General features: G+C 31.2%; 1 protein-coding gene across 3 annotated transcripts; it reads right to left on the reverse strand.

Annotated features, from left to right (window-relative positions):
- Nucleotides 1-460: 460 nt before the first annotated feature.
- On the reverse strand, nt 461-12877 carry LOC105332710 (embryonic protein UVS.2). Of its 3 annotated transcripts, none has more exons than XM_034454684.2 (10): nt 12770-12877; nt 6772-6899; nt 6209-6308; nt 5642-5751; nt 5071-5232; nt 4824-4917; nt 3958-4082; nt 2965-3118; nt 2527-2717; nt 461-2022 (listed from the first exon to the last, which is right to left on the reverse strand). In XM_034454684.2, exons 2-10 carry the CDS (start codon nt 6818-6820, stop codon nt 1769-1771), a joined length of 1239 nt encoding a protein of 412 aa, XP_034310575.2. In that variant the 5' UTR covers nt 6821-6899; nt 12770-12877; the 3' UTR covers nt 461-1768. The 3 variants fall into 3 exon arrangements, with proteins under 3 accessions (XP_034310575.2, XP_011433696.3, XP_065930187.1); XM_011435394.4 differs by lacking the exon at nt 12770-12877 and adding an exon at nt 12482-12732; XM_066074115.1 differs by lacking the exon at nt 12770-12877 and adding an exon at nt 12378-12479.
- Between the last annotated feature and the right edge of the window lie 4339 nt (nt 12878-17216).

A 17216-nucleotide genomic window follows, 5' to 3' on the forward strand; every position in this document is an offset into this window, starting at 1 on the left:
ATATGGACATCATTAGATATACATGTACCAGCGTGCAAATTTCAGTACAAAATGTTCACTAAAAACTTTTTATTATTTATTCACTAGGGCGATGACGTTGACGTTTTAGACTGGTTGATAAATCAAACGTTAATAGTATTCTTATTTCTCTGGAACGCTTCACTTTACAACGTTGCAAAAACTGGGAAGTAAATGTTTTTGCAGTAGTGCATTTTCACGATTTTAAAGATATTTGATGCCTTATATGACGTTTCTAATATTTGCAATTTCAAATTGCCATCACCATAGAAGTATAGCTTAAGATAAAAGATTCTTTTTAAAATACATTTTATGCAACCCGTCCCCAAACAAACAAGCACAAGTAAGCACTCAGACAAAGTCTCCTTAATGCAGTAGTTATAAATATGTTAACACAGTAATTTCACCAACAAAAAGGTTGTTTTGAATTATAAAACGACAATTGAAACAGGGATAACAGTTTATTAACAAAGACATGAAATAGGTATATGTATATATGTAATACAAAATAACCATCGCAAAGATCTCTTGTACACACAAACAGCCAATATCACGTGATTGGTATGATTGGTTGAACACAATATGGTAACATTTTGATGAAAATATACACAGACATTTAACCATTCGTTTACCCTTTCTTGTCGATATCACCATTTTCACGCATAAAAATTACATATATATGAAACAGTTGTTTGAATCCTAGATATGATCATCTTATTATTTTGAATTTTTAATGTAGAAACCGAAACAAATATATTACTTTTATCTACTTGTTTATAGTTGGACTTATTATATGATTTTTTTTTAAAAATTTCAACATGCAAAAAAATTGCATACACTTATAATATAATGAGGAATGTAAGTTGAATCACTGGGTTACCTTAGGAGATTGACCTTTTTACGTGTTTACAAATAATTAAACAAAACAAACCCAAAAAAATCTCTGTTTTACACGTCAGAGAGAGTATGAGTATACATGTACCTATGCCATTAAATCTCTCGAATGCCATACAATCTAACCTTCGCATGCCAGATTCTAACGAGTTACTTTAAACAACTGATCATTAGAAATTCCAGATTTATACTATTTTATACTATCTATAAACCAAGACAAAATCTTCATTGCTTATATTAAGATATGTCAAAGTCATTTAAAAGACAAATATTCCTAGTGACTTGAAGCACTTCATACACGATCACCTTGCCTTAATAATGAATAACTGGTGGTACAGAGGTGCGAAACAAACTATATCGTAGCAACATTTCACAATTAATATTTTACGAATTAACATGCACCAAACAATTTAAATGAAAAGTTCAAAGAAATTTTTTTTTACCTAAAAACTAAAGCAACCTGTTATAATGGTAAACTGGTTTTTAAATACTCAGTATCATCCAAGCAGATATGCAACATTCAAATACGATGTTTCAAGTCTTTTTAACCTTGCCTTATACTGCTGACTAAAGTGTGTAATGGGCACTTTTTGAAGTATGCATGTTTTCAACAGCTGTTTTCAAACATTACAGAGATGAATTTAAAAAACATAATAGAGATGAAAAGGATTACTTAAAATTTGAAAATTTGTGAACAGCTTAAAAGCACAAGTGATAAAGACAAATCGAACACGCACACAGCAAATATATTCAACAGGAGTACAGAATATCAACAAAAATACAAACCAGATAGTTTACATGTTTACATTGTAAATCATGTTTTTACTGTAAATCATGTTAACATAGTAAACATGAATTACCATGGAGGCAATTTTTGCGTCACACCACTCTGAGACGATATCTGTTTAGGAATTTTTGAAGGCTTACGTATTCGAATGGAATTCTTGTCGACAGTCTCATACGGTCTGAAAGGTTGAACTGGGGTTATATGTTTTCCAGACGGTGGTTTGGCTTTTGTTACTACACAGACCACTATGATGATCGTCATACATATGAGTAAAAGTGATCCACCGATAAATCCCAACATAAGTTCGAAGTTTATCGTAAGTCCTTCAAAATAAAAAAAAATCGATCTCGTTGAATCGTTAACTAACTTGAATCGGCACATCTACAATCTTTTTAAAAGGTATATGATGGTATTATTATATGATAGTATTATTACATGATTTTGTGTATGACACTTTAAGGCCATAACAAATTAATTGTTGATAAATTAAAATCAAAATACTATGTAAACTTTATAAAACAATTAGTTGTACCGGCTTCAGTTTTCTATCATGTGACTTTTACCTTTGTCAGGGATTTGTACTTTCCTGTCACATATATAACATATTTTTGAAAAAAATAAAATGCTTGAATACTCTATGCAGCGCTATTTGCTTTACTCGCACTTAGAAGTAGGTGACCGAATTAGAAAGAAAAAATAATGCCTTTTTTTTTAACACGAATGAATCGAAAAAAGGTTTTGCAAGAATAAGCGTATAAACAGCCAATAACTAGTGGTGTTTTTTGCTTTTACTTTGCAATACACAACTATATATGTAGATGACTCACCTTCTGCCTTAGTTGTTGTGATGTATGTTGTAGACTTTGTTGTACATGGCGCTGGTGTTGTAGTTGTTGAAGTTGTTGTTGTTGATGGTGTTGTTGATGTTGTTGTTGTTTCTGCGGTTGTTGTCGCTTCAGCTGTTGTCTCTGCGACTGTCGTTGTAATGGGGGTTGTTGTTGTTGGCGCAATTATTGCTCTGAGGTGAAAACAAATTTAGAAGATTCAATTTTTTAAAACTTTTTTAACATTCATAATTATGAATTTAAAAAAAAACAGGGGTCAAAGTGAAGAGATGTACGTATGTTTGGATATATAGTAAACAAAAGTATTTTGAAAAGATAACTTAAAAATATAGAGAAGCGCTACATCACTTTCAAAATCAAAAAAATTGAAGAATAACCCATTCAGCAAACCTTACTCAACTTATTTATTAAGGAACATACCTGTATCTGAGAAGAAACCCCCGCCGATTAACCGAGGAATCGCTGAAGAATTTGACGACGACCGAGCTACTGTTTGATGTGTAATTGTATGCTGGGATTTTCTGGAACTCCTGACAGACTTTTCGTATTGTGTTGTGTTCACACATGTATTCTCCTACGAACCAAATTGAAGGTTAAATTGTAACAACCGCAAAGTAACATTCATTACAAATTTCACAGAAAATACTCTCTAAAATTTAAAATTGTGAAGAATATTCATGTCAGTTTTCTATCTAAGTAGTGAAACAATCGCGCCATTTGACTAAAATTTTATGATTTGTCTTCGTTGTTTATTCTTTTAGATTTATTTGTCATTTGTTTAAAACATTCGTTTGTATCAATTGTTGCATGTATTGTATTGTAAAATTGTCATGGACATTTAAAGTCTTAGTGCTTTTATCAACGCTAGATTTCAAGCGAAGACATTGAGAAAATTTTTAATCTTCAAGTAAAAAAGATTCTTGAATTTAAACATGTTTTCATCAGAAACGTAGAATGTATAAATCTTTACTTGTAAAAATCTAAGTACATTATTAAATTGTGATTTTATATTTATAATAAGCTTTATAATAAATTACTCCAGTCCGATATTTTCCCCTTACATATCACACAGAAACTTAGTTGTTATCATCATGCATACCAAGTCATTTTCTTATTAGCTGTAACTCAATATCATTTCACCCTTTTATGTAAAAACGGATCGAAACTTAACAGTAATTATGACGTCAATCAATCATCCTTGATCTAAAAATACCTATGAAAGAGATCAATCAATAATGATGACGCAACTTTCCAATAATTAAAATAAAAATAACCAAAACTAATCTAATTCATCAAGACACTTTGCTATATCCGTAACTCTCCAACTACCGAGCAGGATTTACGGAAATAGCAAAGCGTCTGGATGAAGGAGAATCGAAGAATATCACTGAGTGTACTGATGACGTCACTCACCGTCATAGATTTCGTAATGGTCATAGTCGCAGACTGCAGGGTCTCCGTCTTCTATATCAGATATAACAACTTCGATATCCACAGTACCAAGTGCGTTATTGATTGTCCAGCGGCAGTTGCTATCGCTGAAATAGCAGACGATAATTATAGTTCTAAATGTGTAGAACTAGTCAACTCATGGTAAAATAAGTATAAATCAAGGGTCACACGCTATAGCTTGAAGAAATCTTACAAAAATACCACCATATATTTTATATGAATGCGACCCTCATAGACATTTTTAAATGTACTTCAAGCATAATTATTCTGCATTTAGATGGATAATGTTGATAATATGTAAATATATAACCTCTAGTTCTACAAGCAAACCGTAAGCTGTAAAAAAATTGATATTTATAAATGCATCTACTTTATAAACTTAACGACAATTTGTAATGATACATTTTAGAATATTGTGCATTCAGTACTTAGATACTGAATGTTTCAATTTTTAACAAGAATTGCAATGTGTCGGTACATATTTGGTTTTGTTTAATTACAATGCCATGTCATTCTAATGGTATCTACATGTTGTAATATTATAAGTGACTGAAACTTCCTTTTCTATCGTACAGCATGTATTTAAGCTGCATTTAAAGAGAGAAATTGTGAGAAAATGGAATTCGTCCAGTCTTAAATTCACCCTCTGAAAACGAGGGCAAAAGGGACGAAAATAACCTGGGACGAATATTTCCCTGCATACAGTATAAATTGCCCAAACCCAGGTCAGAATTGCATTACTGAAGTAAGAAATAAATTCATTCTTTGTAACTAATTGCATCAATGAATATTGTTCCTTGGCTGTGCGGTGTTGTGCAGATATGTACCTCGGGTACTGACTAGGAAAACTTGGAGAAGATAAATATTGGAATGTCTCTGTAGCTGTCAGTGTCTGCCTCGTGCCACCACAACCACTTCCGGCTAAAGAACAAACAATCACATACCATAAACATATATCTTAATTGTATCGGATATATTACATGTTTACATTTGTAGATTAATTTAGTATCGATAGCTAATCAAACGTTTTATTCAGTATTCTAAATGTTCTTTCAAATTGAAGAAAATTCGTACAATAATCTTTAGCTGCCACATATTCCACAAGAAGTCCGACTTTCTCTAAGGTTGCATCAGACGTCATTCTGATAAAAGCGTATCTTTGTAACGTTGAATAATGCGTTGCAACTGCTTTACCGCACTGTCCGTCTGCTAATTTTGTTGACGACCCGTCAGGACCTATATAACAGTTGAAAAATGCTTTAATATATAAAATAAAGCCCAGTTTATCTCATTCTAGAGTCAGGTTTATCCTCCAACCATTAAGGTCGTGAGCATTAAAGAAAAGCTGCATAACCCGCGTAAAGTTGATTTACTGCCTGTGTCTACATCTGTTTTTGAATCTGATATCATTCTTAAAAAACCGAGGAATATATTTATATAAATGTTATTGAAATAAATAATCATTTAATGATATAAACAAAATTCTTTTTTGGTGCTTAAAGCTGGTTAAATTTATATTCTTAAAATCAAAGCAAAAAGAACCAAAATACTTAGTGGTTGTAAATTCATAAATTCAGTGTAGGTAAACCTTTTTCATTTCAGAAGGTTTATCAGTAAATGTTTGGCTAAGCATTATAACACTTACCATCATGGATGTAGAAAACGTCGTTTGGACAGGAAGTATCATACGTTACAAACATCAAGATTCTCAAGTCATCTGCACCGGCGTCAAGAACCCAGTAACAGTCCATATTACTGTAAAGATGCAATTTAAAGCCCTCTTAAAAGAATATATCTGATTTTGTTTGAGTTTTTTTAACAATTTTGAAAATGCATACAAATTATGATAAGTTTTCCCCTACAATTTCTGAACAAACTTATGGTTTATGTTTATATATTGTTAAACTTCTTTAAAATCCTTTTTCGTTTTGTTTTTTTTTTTATAAATTAAATGCATACAAATTATGGTAAGTTTTTTTCCTACTATTCCTGAACAAACATATAGTAATGTTTATATACTGTCAAAATCCTTTAAAATTCTTTTTTAAAAACATATTAATAATCAAATTATAATTTTTAAAAAAATAATATTAATAATTTTAAAAATGGTAGCCAAAAATTGACAGGTTATATTGGTTTATAAAGTTATAAAAATGAAGCAACTTCAGCTTGAGCTTTTTATTAATATCCAATGATTAAAGTTAAACTATACCTCGTATAACTACCAGTTCCACCGTTATATCCTGGAGTTGTCACCGACTCCATTTGGTTTTGTGATGCAACTATAGTCGAGTTACATATCTGGCAAAGACCTATATGTAAAAAATAAAATACTAGTATGATGGAGTTGGACTAATAACTGACAAAAACCATAGTTTTATGTTATAAGTTCAAGACAGCTTTCCACCTGAATGATGTATAAGAAAACGTCAGTTAGTATTGCACAATCATTGTATTTTATATATATATATTCTCGATCTTTAAATGCATTGATGCTAAATTGATAAGCATAAAACTCATATACTTTTTTTTTAATTTTAAGGACAATTTGATCAAGCATTTTTTAAAAATGCAAACAGAAAAATGTACTTTTTCTTTTAAAAACTGCATAAAGTATACATGAGCAGATTTTTAATAATGGCGCTTTTTGTCATTGAGAAACTAATGTAAAAGAAATTATGAATGACACTTAAATGCAAATTCACCTTAAAACCTTATTATGCTTTTAGTTCATATGAAATAAATAGAAAGACTAGGACACGAAGAGAGACTTACCCCTGTTAAACATAAGTATAACTGCTAAGTATCTCAGACCAAATCCCATAATAATTCATTGAAGTCTTCCTAAGTTTGACTCATCATGCCATTGTGTTTCGATAATGGTCAGGTCAATGGCCAGCATCCTAGAAGATAAGACACCTTGTTTAAAATCAAAAACTTTTTTCGTATTTGTTTATCATATCATTAATATCGAGTTAAAGCTTTTCGGGAGACTGAAACAAACTTTTTAAGCACCTATTAGGTTTGTAGGCCACAATATTTTATGCGCTGGGAAAAGTTTAAATCCATTTTTTTCTATTGTTTGCTGTAAACAAAATTATGCATAGAGAGCAACTCTGATCCCCCTTGCACCTACCTACCTTAAGTTAGGGTACTTTAATATAACTTCCTTGATACAAGTATAAGCAACAAAATAAACAAAATGAAAGCTTAAGCATTATATATATAGAGTCTCTTCCCTAACTTTTTATAGTTGCTATGAACTTGTATAGTATATAAAACATTTTAGAGTATTAAACGTGTTATTTATATTAGGTTGAAAATGCGGGAATAAAAGTGCTTCGGCACTTTAAGGTAATAGTCTCCCCTGTTTTATAAGGATTCTGCATTGTTTGGGGGGATTAACTTCATTTTCACAAGTCCCTGATTCTGGATTATATTTATCGATATAATTCAGAATGTACTCTTAAGCGAAATTATTATTCTTCTGGGAAATATTTTTAGCCAATAATTGATAAAAACAGATGGACTTGTATGCTAAAAAAATCAATTTAAATAATTTATTTGAAACCAGGTGCACATAATTCTATAATAGATGATGGCATTTAAACGTAAGAATTTCTCATTAATTCCTTTTTCGTTATTTATGATGTCAAGTTTGCATTTCACACAATAAGAATGAAAAGTACACAGTTTAAATCAAGCACAAAAGCAAAAGGAGCAAGATAAGTCATCCGATTGTTTTTAGCATTCCCTTAGCGTTTTTAAACCACTCTAATGCACAGCAGATTTAACTTTTGAAAAGCACTTCTTGGCGACCGTTGATGGCAAAATGATAAAGTGCATTGTAATATTATCTATCTCTCCTCCTGGTTATGCACTCCTGTAGTATTTGCTAAATGACTGGACGGATATTTTTTTTAAGACTACATAAGATTTTCCACAGAGGGAAAGCTTTGTTAAAATATATAGGGATTACACAAACTTTTTTGCTAAGATATTAGGTTTTTTACTCTACTTAATGAAAGTTAATGGCTTAAGAAACCATCTTAAAAATTTTAAGCTTGATATGTTTGGTAATTTGATGATCAACAATTAAGTCTTTTTTATTTATTCACTTTAAAAATACCAACGATTGATTGTAATGAAGTATGTCACATTAAGGATTCATAAGCAAAAATACTTTATTATTGCATGTAAATCAGCATGTTGTGTGATTTTTTTTTTAAACAAAACCTATCGAACATTTTTTAAAAAAAATCAAACAATGCATACCGTTATCATATAGTAGAAGTACATTGTATTGAAAACTAGTTACAATTCAAAGTAATTGGGTACTTTTAAAAGTAAATTGCATTATATCAATGACTAAGTGATGCAACATTTCAGGTATCAAATATAAACTAGCTAATTTTCAGTCCTCTCGCGTTACAAGTCTGTTTTTATCAGATTGCATTATTTGACGATCTGTTGGAAAAAGAGAAGCTTTGTATCTTTTGAGCCTTTTATGATTTACTGCCTTTTTGTTGATGTTTAAAATGAAACTGCCATATCGTGTAGTCATTACCATTTTAATATGTATCGGTATGTCATTTCATATGGTCATGTTCACATCAAGATATGATAAGATATTTACGAACGACATTCACTGTTTAATAAATAAAATGTTGTTATTTTCTATATACGTCGTATAAATCTCGTGCATGTAATTCTATATATCTTTTAAAAAATATGAGACATGTGTATAGTGTTTTCTAAATAAATTTGCATACTGTAATTTCTACTTTTGTAACACACCGTCTTACTTTTTCTTTTTGCAGAAATCAAAGCACAGAAACAACATGGAGGACAGTGTGATGAGGATATAAAGAAAAAAGCACTAAAGAAGACCTTGTTAGAACCACTTTTATCAAATTTGCAATTGAAATTAAACAATGTTTTGCATTTAAACTGATCAGCAGGCATTCAATATTCCAACAAATTGTAATGTATGAAATTGTAAACTAAAATTGAATTCAGGTGAGAGGGTAGAAGAAAGCTTGAATGTAAACTAATTTTTTCTTGCATGCACAGTTTCATAGACTTAATTATCAAATTGCAAGGAACAAATATTAAGTTACGAAGAATAAGCTGCGTTGTGTATTTCCAGACGAGAACAAACGCTTGAAGCAACGGGATAGCTTTGTAGTTGTAACACAGAGGAAAGAGGGGCCTGTGAGTCAACCGGGGTTCCCGCCAAGAAAGATGAATAAGACCGACGATGTGGGGGAAATCTTGCTTTAAAGCCGAGATGCACGACTCCCTAGAACAACACTGACTGTCTTTGTAGCCAGCTATTTCTAGACAAATAAAGGTGGGCTTCCGTTTCATGTTAACTAGTGCACGGCTATGTAGTCAATTGTAGGGATCCGAAATTTTACGCTGAAACAAAATATTTCGTTTAACGTTTTATGAATGAATTTAATGAGGCCAGTTATCAAGGTTATTATATTCAGCCTCGTGTCTGTTGGGGGGGGGGGGGGGGGGGGCGTTTGAATTTGATTTAAATTGAGTTTTAACGCTCAATGGTTACTGCCTGAAATATTTTCATAACATAGCCTTTTTTAATTACGTTAAAAAAACAACCAACTTTTGTTCACTGTGTATACATCACTTAATTAATTTACATTTATTTAAACACGAATTAGGAAATTTTACATGTAAGCAATTTAATAGAAAAAACAATCATAGGGATCTTTAAAAAAAAACGAATAAAATATTTGAGATGTAAGCTTGACTAACCATACTTTTTCTTATAAAAAGAAATATGCTACTCCATACAAATGTATACCAAAGTTTTATCACAATATTTATAATTCATTGGAATAAAGGCATGGGTTTTTGTCAATATTCTAGATAGATAGGCTAAACGTTGCTGTATAATTATTATCACGTAATGCGTAATGATTTGTATAACACTTTTTAACCAAATGTTTTTCTAAGATAATAAGAGACGAGATTTGATAGAGAGAGCATAATTTTTATATTATCGAGCGCATTTGATATTCAGATAGTTTTACGTAATTCTCTGCTGCGCATACATGTATATACAACTCTCAAACATGTCAGACATTCAAGCTACAAGATATCAAATATATCGCCTACAACGTTTATTATTCTTTCATTATTTATCAAGCAAAAAAGTAAGGTTTTTTTGTACACTCTAAGACATGTTCAAGAAGGGATGTTCTGATATATTCACAAAACATGTTCCAAAGACAAATCTATAGATATCACATAGCAAAACAATATGCTTAAACAATAGCTGTACCTTTAAGTTTCAAACATTGAATAACAATCCCCTGACTAACGGTAGCACCAATATACCCTTTGCCGTTAATTTATTCTATTCGCTCTGATTTAACCTCAAGCGTTCAAAAGGTTTCCCGATTTTAAAAGCTTAGACTCATTTCAAACTGTGAAAAGTCGACAGGTATTGTATTTTAACAGGACGCTCTGATCTTATCTTTTAGAAACGTTTCTGCTAGAATTATCTTTCTTCGTAAACTTCCGGTGCTGAGCAATTGATCACGAACATATGATTCGACCACCTACACGTACTAGGAATAGATTAACCAAACAAATAAAGATAACCCAAATTATAGGCTCATTATTTCATTTCAATTTTTTGGCTTGTGATAAAGGTGATATCAAAGAGAACAATGATATTCAACGCGTACTTTTATAAAGAAATCCCTTATGAACTAATTGCGCTTGTGTTTTTTGACGCTTCTGCTTGGTTTCACTCCATATTCCTTTCAAATAGCTACTTTAGGATTTACTTTTTCGGCTTGTGATAAAGGAGATGTCAAAGAGAACTTTAATATTCAATGTGTACTTAAAAAAAAAGACTTCGAGAGTTGCTTTATTGTAATCATTTTACAATCTTTTGTTATTTTTGTTAGCACAATTTTAAAGTGACATGCCTCTGCTTCAAAGAAAACGTAATGTATGGCTATTAATTCAGAAACGCATTTTAATCCACGTTCAAATTTCCAAATTAAACAATATAATAGCAAACATCCCTCAACATGAGCAAAATCGAACCAAGAAAATGTAACCTTTCTTAATCCCCCATCCCCCCTTCCGCCCCTAACCGAAATGTCCTTCAATTCTTTTTGCAAGTTTGATAAAAAGATAGCAAGGCGAACCAACATAATTTTTTAAAATAAGAGTTAAAAAACAAAACCTACCACTCAAATTTTTATTCTGATACATAAATATACCTTGTTTCTTTTTTATTACAACAAGATTTCTTTCAAGTATGTTTAGACAGTATGTCAAAGTGAACTGCTAATATATTTAGAATTTTCCTTTGTGCACTTGATGTCAGATAGACTTCTATTAGCGTTTTTAAAAGTGTTTATAATTCAATAAACAACCTACCATTTCTTGCATAATTGAAAAGTGACACGAGGTTGCTGGAACAGTGCAAACGCTGCCAGAAATGTAGAGGGATTTTTTGTTCTATTAAAAAGAGTTGATAAACTCTAGCAGATGATATTCGTAGTTTAATTAAATGCCTTAGTCGCAGCTAACGTAACATTTAAACGATTTAATAAATAGCCTTTTATTCGTATCTCTTGCACGCTGCAATTTTTTTTTTATATCAAATCGATCTTGTTAAGCAAATCGTTTTTCAATATAAGTGTTCTCTCACAATTATAGAAATAGAAATAAAGTTTTTACACTTTTAAAATTACACACATCTAGAAATAAACACAAGGAAATCCGTGTTTGACTTTTAGCAGGTATGCTGCCCTATTTAAAAAGGCCTGTAGATGAAATGCACATCATTAGGAATTAAGTTTTAAAGATCTATTCAGCATGTTCCTTATTTTTGTGATATCTCATTCTCATCTGTAAAGGGCCGATTGTTATCTTTTGATTTGTTATCTTTTAATTAATAAGGCAGAAGAATTACTTTATACAGGATGATCTAGTTACAAGCATAGAGACAACGACGGTACACGCTAGACAAAGGCAAATGTAGACATTCTGATGTCGTACAAGGTTACCAAAACAGTAAGCACTTAATAAAAACATCACTTGCCAGAGAACCACTTATGTGGGTTTTTTTTTGTTATACACCATTCATCAAATGTTGTTTTATGAAATCCTTGTTATTTTCTTTTTATCCCCACACCCCCGATCATTTACCCTTTGTGCTTTGTGAATGTTGTCCTCTAATAAAAAGTTAGGATATTGCATTGCATGTAATAATTGAAATCATTTTTTCATGTTTTTAAAGAATATTGTTATAAAAGTAAACGTCATGAGCAAATTTACCTTAACCACCCCCCCCCCCCCCCCCCCAAAAAAAACCAAGCTATTAAGCTTACCTTATTTTCTGATTATGTGTACAAGTAAGACGCATAAATAAAAAAAAAAAGGAATGCAACACAACAACACATGATGATAATAGGACCCCAAACAAAACACTTACTGTGCATACAGAATCGTCCCACGTGTAACACTGAAGCCACCGAAACAGTTCCCCGGGCTTTAAATACCCCGACCCTGCACTACGATGTCAATATATCACACCCCGAAACTCGACACCCACTAGATAGCGGGCACGTTGTAATAGCAAGCACTCGACAAATTGATTGTATACGCTTTTTTTTTCCTTGAGCTATTCCTGCTGTCTGTCAGAAAACCGTTGACCCGTTACCGTAACAATCGCTCCATGCGTATTCTAGATATCATTGTTAGATTCAAAAAATGCACTTACGCTATCTGTTTTTCTTTCCCTCTTTCTTTTCTTGCATGTCAATGGAGAGGTGGCGTGCCTTCGCATTAACAGGTAGATCTTTTTCGTCCCTCGTTATCTGTTTTACAGAGGGTGTTTATCATCGGTGATCACTGGGTTAGATTTCAGTTTATACTGCAGTTAAAAAGATATATAGTAACTATTTTGCTTTCCACAACACTGAGTATACGGTTTTAAAATATCACCACTAAGTCCTTTCCTTACATATTATTTACGGTTACAAAATAAAAAAATCATTTCAATTAATATCATTTGATTAATCAATAATGAATATGTAGTTTTATAGGTTGGTTCGTTTTTGCCCAGTGATATGTATTTTTGGCTAGGCTCTGACTAACTACTTTTCTTTCCATTTACAGTGTTTATGTAAGGCCAATGTTTTTAAAATTGAATATTAATTCATATTTAATTTCATCAACTAATTAATCAATGGAATATAACTGTAATTGGATTTTGATGATCGTACTTTCAATTGGAAATATATATTTTGTTTGAAGTTTGTTTTCTTTTACTTCTATTTAATCACAAACTAATGCCACTTTCCTAAATAAAAAAGTCTCATGAGAATTCATGCAAATCTCTTTTTTGGTGCAAAAAACGAAACTTGTTACGATGGTCGATAAAGTGTTGAAAGATTTACGAAGCATAAAGAGTTTCTCAGCATATTAAAATAAAATTTCAAAATTTCCACTTGAATGACCTAAGGAGTAAAATCATACCTATACCCCAAAAAATTATAGCAAGATACAACACAGACTTCACTCCTATACTAAAAGAGTGATTGATTTTCAAATTCTTGTAACCTTTCTCAATTTAAAAAAAAAAGAGACATTTGACTCTGTTTTTTTTAAACAATAAAGTAGATTAATCAAAGCATACAATAACATTCATTTGACCGATTTCTTATTTGTTTTCTCAAATGTCTTTTGTTTTTGGGTTGTTTTTTTTGTGTTGTTGGTTCATATTTCCCAGACAAAACGATAAGTCTCCTATATCTCGGCGGTAAAATAAACACAATTCAGACGTGGTTACGATATTGCTTAATGTTCCCCATCCATTCCATGACCTTTAATTGAGACTCGTTAGTGTAGCCACACAGCTGGATCATCTCAACACAAGTTACCGAAAAAGCGAACTCGTCTGTAACACTTTCAAAAGAAACATGAACAACCGGCGTCATGTCACTAGAGAAACGTGTAGGAGTGATCTTGAACCACGCCTAAAATTTCATAAAGTACAAACTAGCTGATAAGTTTTCTCTTTACTCAATGTTAACCCTTTCCTCTTTTTCTCCTTATTTTATAATTTTTTTTTATAATTTTGCTTTAAGGAATATAATGCATGCGATACGTTTATTTGTTTTTTTTAATCATTGTGATCTCTTTTAGCAGTTCATGTAATCTGGTGACTAGAACGTATATTTTTTATGAATCATGGTGACTTCTTTTAATTGTACAAGTAATCAATTGACTAGTGCATGTTGTTATTTGAACAAGATTAATTATTGATAACGCCGTATTAAGTTTTCCACTCTAGTGCTTCATGCATTTGTCACCATTTTTTAATTCTAAAGGACCTTACTTTTCATTATTTATTTTTTACATCATTTTATTAGAAAATTCTTATATATTTTGATTTACAATGACAGATTCAGAACTGTGGTAACACAATCAATAGAAAAAACAATGTCTGTTTTGTCTTTTGTTATCAATAACAAACTATGTTTTAATTGATTATAACTTCTCTGTATTTTGTATAAGAGTTGAATAAAGTAAACATACAAGACATATATCTTTTTTGTCTTCACACATCTTCAGCACTTATGCTTTTATGCAAAGCATTTCTTACGGCAGCTGTCTTTATGTAATAATTAATGCATTTCGTCTGAAAATTACATAATTCTTTTTCGTGTCCTTGGCAGTATGTTACGGATTTCTTCAAGGATTTTTTTGTTCCTTTTGAAAAACTAAACCGAGACTGATTTATGTTATATTTATGTCCATGCTTTTAAGATCTTAAAGATGATTTATTTTTATGTTTAAGAGTGCTTAGTGCTTATTACTTACATATTTCTATAAATACATAACATATATTGTATACAGATTTCTGATTTCTGAATAAAATGTTCCTTACACATCATGCGTTTGGCAAATCAGTGATGTATGCATGCATCAAGAAGAGTTTTAATATCATCCAATTTTTTTTTAGATTCATGTAATCTTTTTATCGTTAAAGTTTATGATAGCTAATGACTCCTTATTTTCATTTGATGTGTCAGGACTTTTGCAATTTTAGTTTAACAATATGCATTCAATTAAGTTCATTTGATGTGTCAGGACTTTTGCAATTTTAGTTTAACAATATGCATTCAATTAAGGTGATTGTTTTTAAAGAGTATTATATTTTTTTTTATTAAATTCAATCATTATTTCAACATATTTATATTGTTTATTTCGCGTTTATCATGTTGTTATAAAGTGTATTTATTCTTAGATTGAGTTTAAGTTTATTCCCATGCATTGTTTTTAAATTGCTTTGCTTTTATTTCGGGTTTTTTCTCGATTTCTTTAAATAGTTACATTCTTTCATATGAATATGGACTTGCCTTTATTATGTGGACATTAATGTACTCATCAATGGATATGGCTTTGGTTAACAATGCTTTCCCGAGGACAGATTGGCAGATGAAAGAAAATGTATCTATCTTTATCTATAAGAAATCTAGCTAATGTGGTGGCGAAATATATTCCAAATAGTGTTGTTAAAATTTGACACATGCCTGTATCATAGTTGCACGATATTGTTTTCAGACAGAAATTAACATAATATTTAATGCCAACAGAGTAAAGTTGTTCACGAACATCCTTAAGAATTTTGGACAGCAAAAGTAAATATTTCATGTTACATGATATATGAACAAATACACATTGTTTGTGATTGTTTATTACATTTATCTACACGAGTTTGTTGTCTTTTGAGCACTTATAGAATTGGAACTCAAAAATGTGTAGATTGTTCACTTTACAAACAATGTTTCAGTAAAAATGTCAAAATATACTACATATTCTTTGCCATTTAGCTGTTATAATTGCATATACCTTAGATATGCAACATCGTACAGCAATAATTGACCATTATTATTCAAAAACTGTTTTCCCTCGGGGTATAGGACACGTATATTGTCAAAAAAGCAGCTTAAAAGGTTTAAGGTATGGTGGCTAAACTTGAGCTACTCGTTTCATTCCAATCCACAAAGTGCCTAGATGGATAAAATTTTAGATGTTAAGGACAATAAATTAAAGTAAAAATCTAAAAATGGCTATTAGTTTCTCTCTCTCTCTCTCTCTCTCTCTCTCTCTCTCTCTCTCTCTCTCCGCTTAATTCGATATCTCGATCCCAACCAATTTTGAAATTTGCTCTACTTGAAAAACAGATTAACCTTAGCTGGTGTAAAAGTTTCTATTTTCCTCAAAATAATTAAAAGAAATAACACTGTAGCTGAAATTCCATATTTTAGCACCTTGGTGAGAGTTTTCATCTAACCATAGATTGTCTGGCACAGACAAGAGGAGACTGCCAGTATTTTCTAATTTGTCCACACCCAGCAGAGTGGAGTCGTAAACGGATACAAAATGTGTGGAGTTCAGGTGACCACGATAATAAATGATCCAAAAATGTTTCATATCTGACTGCCTGTCTGTCTGTTTCTTGCACTTATATTTTGTACTGGAGCTCATTTTTCGTTTTCAATATGTTTTCATGGCATAAATACTCTAATCAATTCTATTTTACTTTATAATCTTGTTCTTTTTTAATTTGACGTATCTTTTTGATTTGTTTTGGTCATATACATGTAAATAATTTCTGTTGCATGAACCCAATGATTGAAGTGATCTATTGCATACTCCATTTCGTTTTGTTTAAACACATGCGATAGATAAATGTTGATGTAACGATAAAAATTAATACTAACGTTTTTATACTGTGATGAATCAATCACTTATCATCATTTTGAATTTATGTGTTGACGAAGATTTTACTTTTTTACACTTTCACAAATCAAAAGGGTCAATTTTGTATTTCAGAAAAGTGTACTATACTACGACAAGTTCACATTCCAAAGTCATAGAAATACTATGATCGTTGAATGGAACACTTACCATTTAAAAGGACATAAAGCATTATAGTAAAAGGTCATGTAGGTGCTTTTATTGTTGCAAATAGTAATTGGAACGTTTTAGCCATATATACATTACCTTTAAGAATAATTATTTAAAGAACGTGGAACAAAATCACACACATTCAAAGAATCTCATTGTCAGGCTACCGTAGACCGTCATACTAATCAGTTACAGTAAATTCAGCAGGTAAATTTTCGATAATTTAGCGCACTTTATAATTTAAGTTT

The sequence above is a fragment of the Magallana gigas genome, chromosome 10, assembly GCF_963853765.1.
Source record: "Magallana gigas chromosome 10, xbMagGiga1.1, whole genome shotgun sequence".
NCBI lineage: Eukaryota > Metazoa > Mollusca > Bivalvia > Ostreida > Ostreidae > Magallana > Magallana gigas.

What these genes read in the sequence shown, in the direction of transcription:
- LOC105332710 (XM_034454684.2), bottom strand. Translation starts at nt 6,820, where the DNA reads ATGGGATTTGGTCTGAGATACTTAGCAGTTATACTTATGTTTAACAGG. An exon ending in TGTGGCAGCTAAAGATTATT is followed by an intron (nt 4,918 to 5,070) that starts GTACGAATTTTC and finishes TTTGTTCTTTAG; the next exon opens with CCGGAAGTGGTTGTGGTGGC. An exon ending in CCATTACGAAATCTATGACG is followed by an intron (nt 3,119 to 3,957) that starts GTGAGTGACGTC and finishes TTTGGTTCGTAG; the next exon opens with GAGAATACATGTGTGAACAC.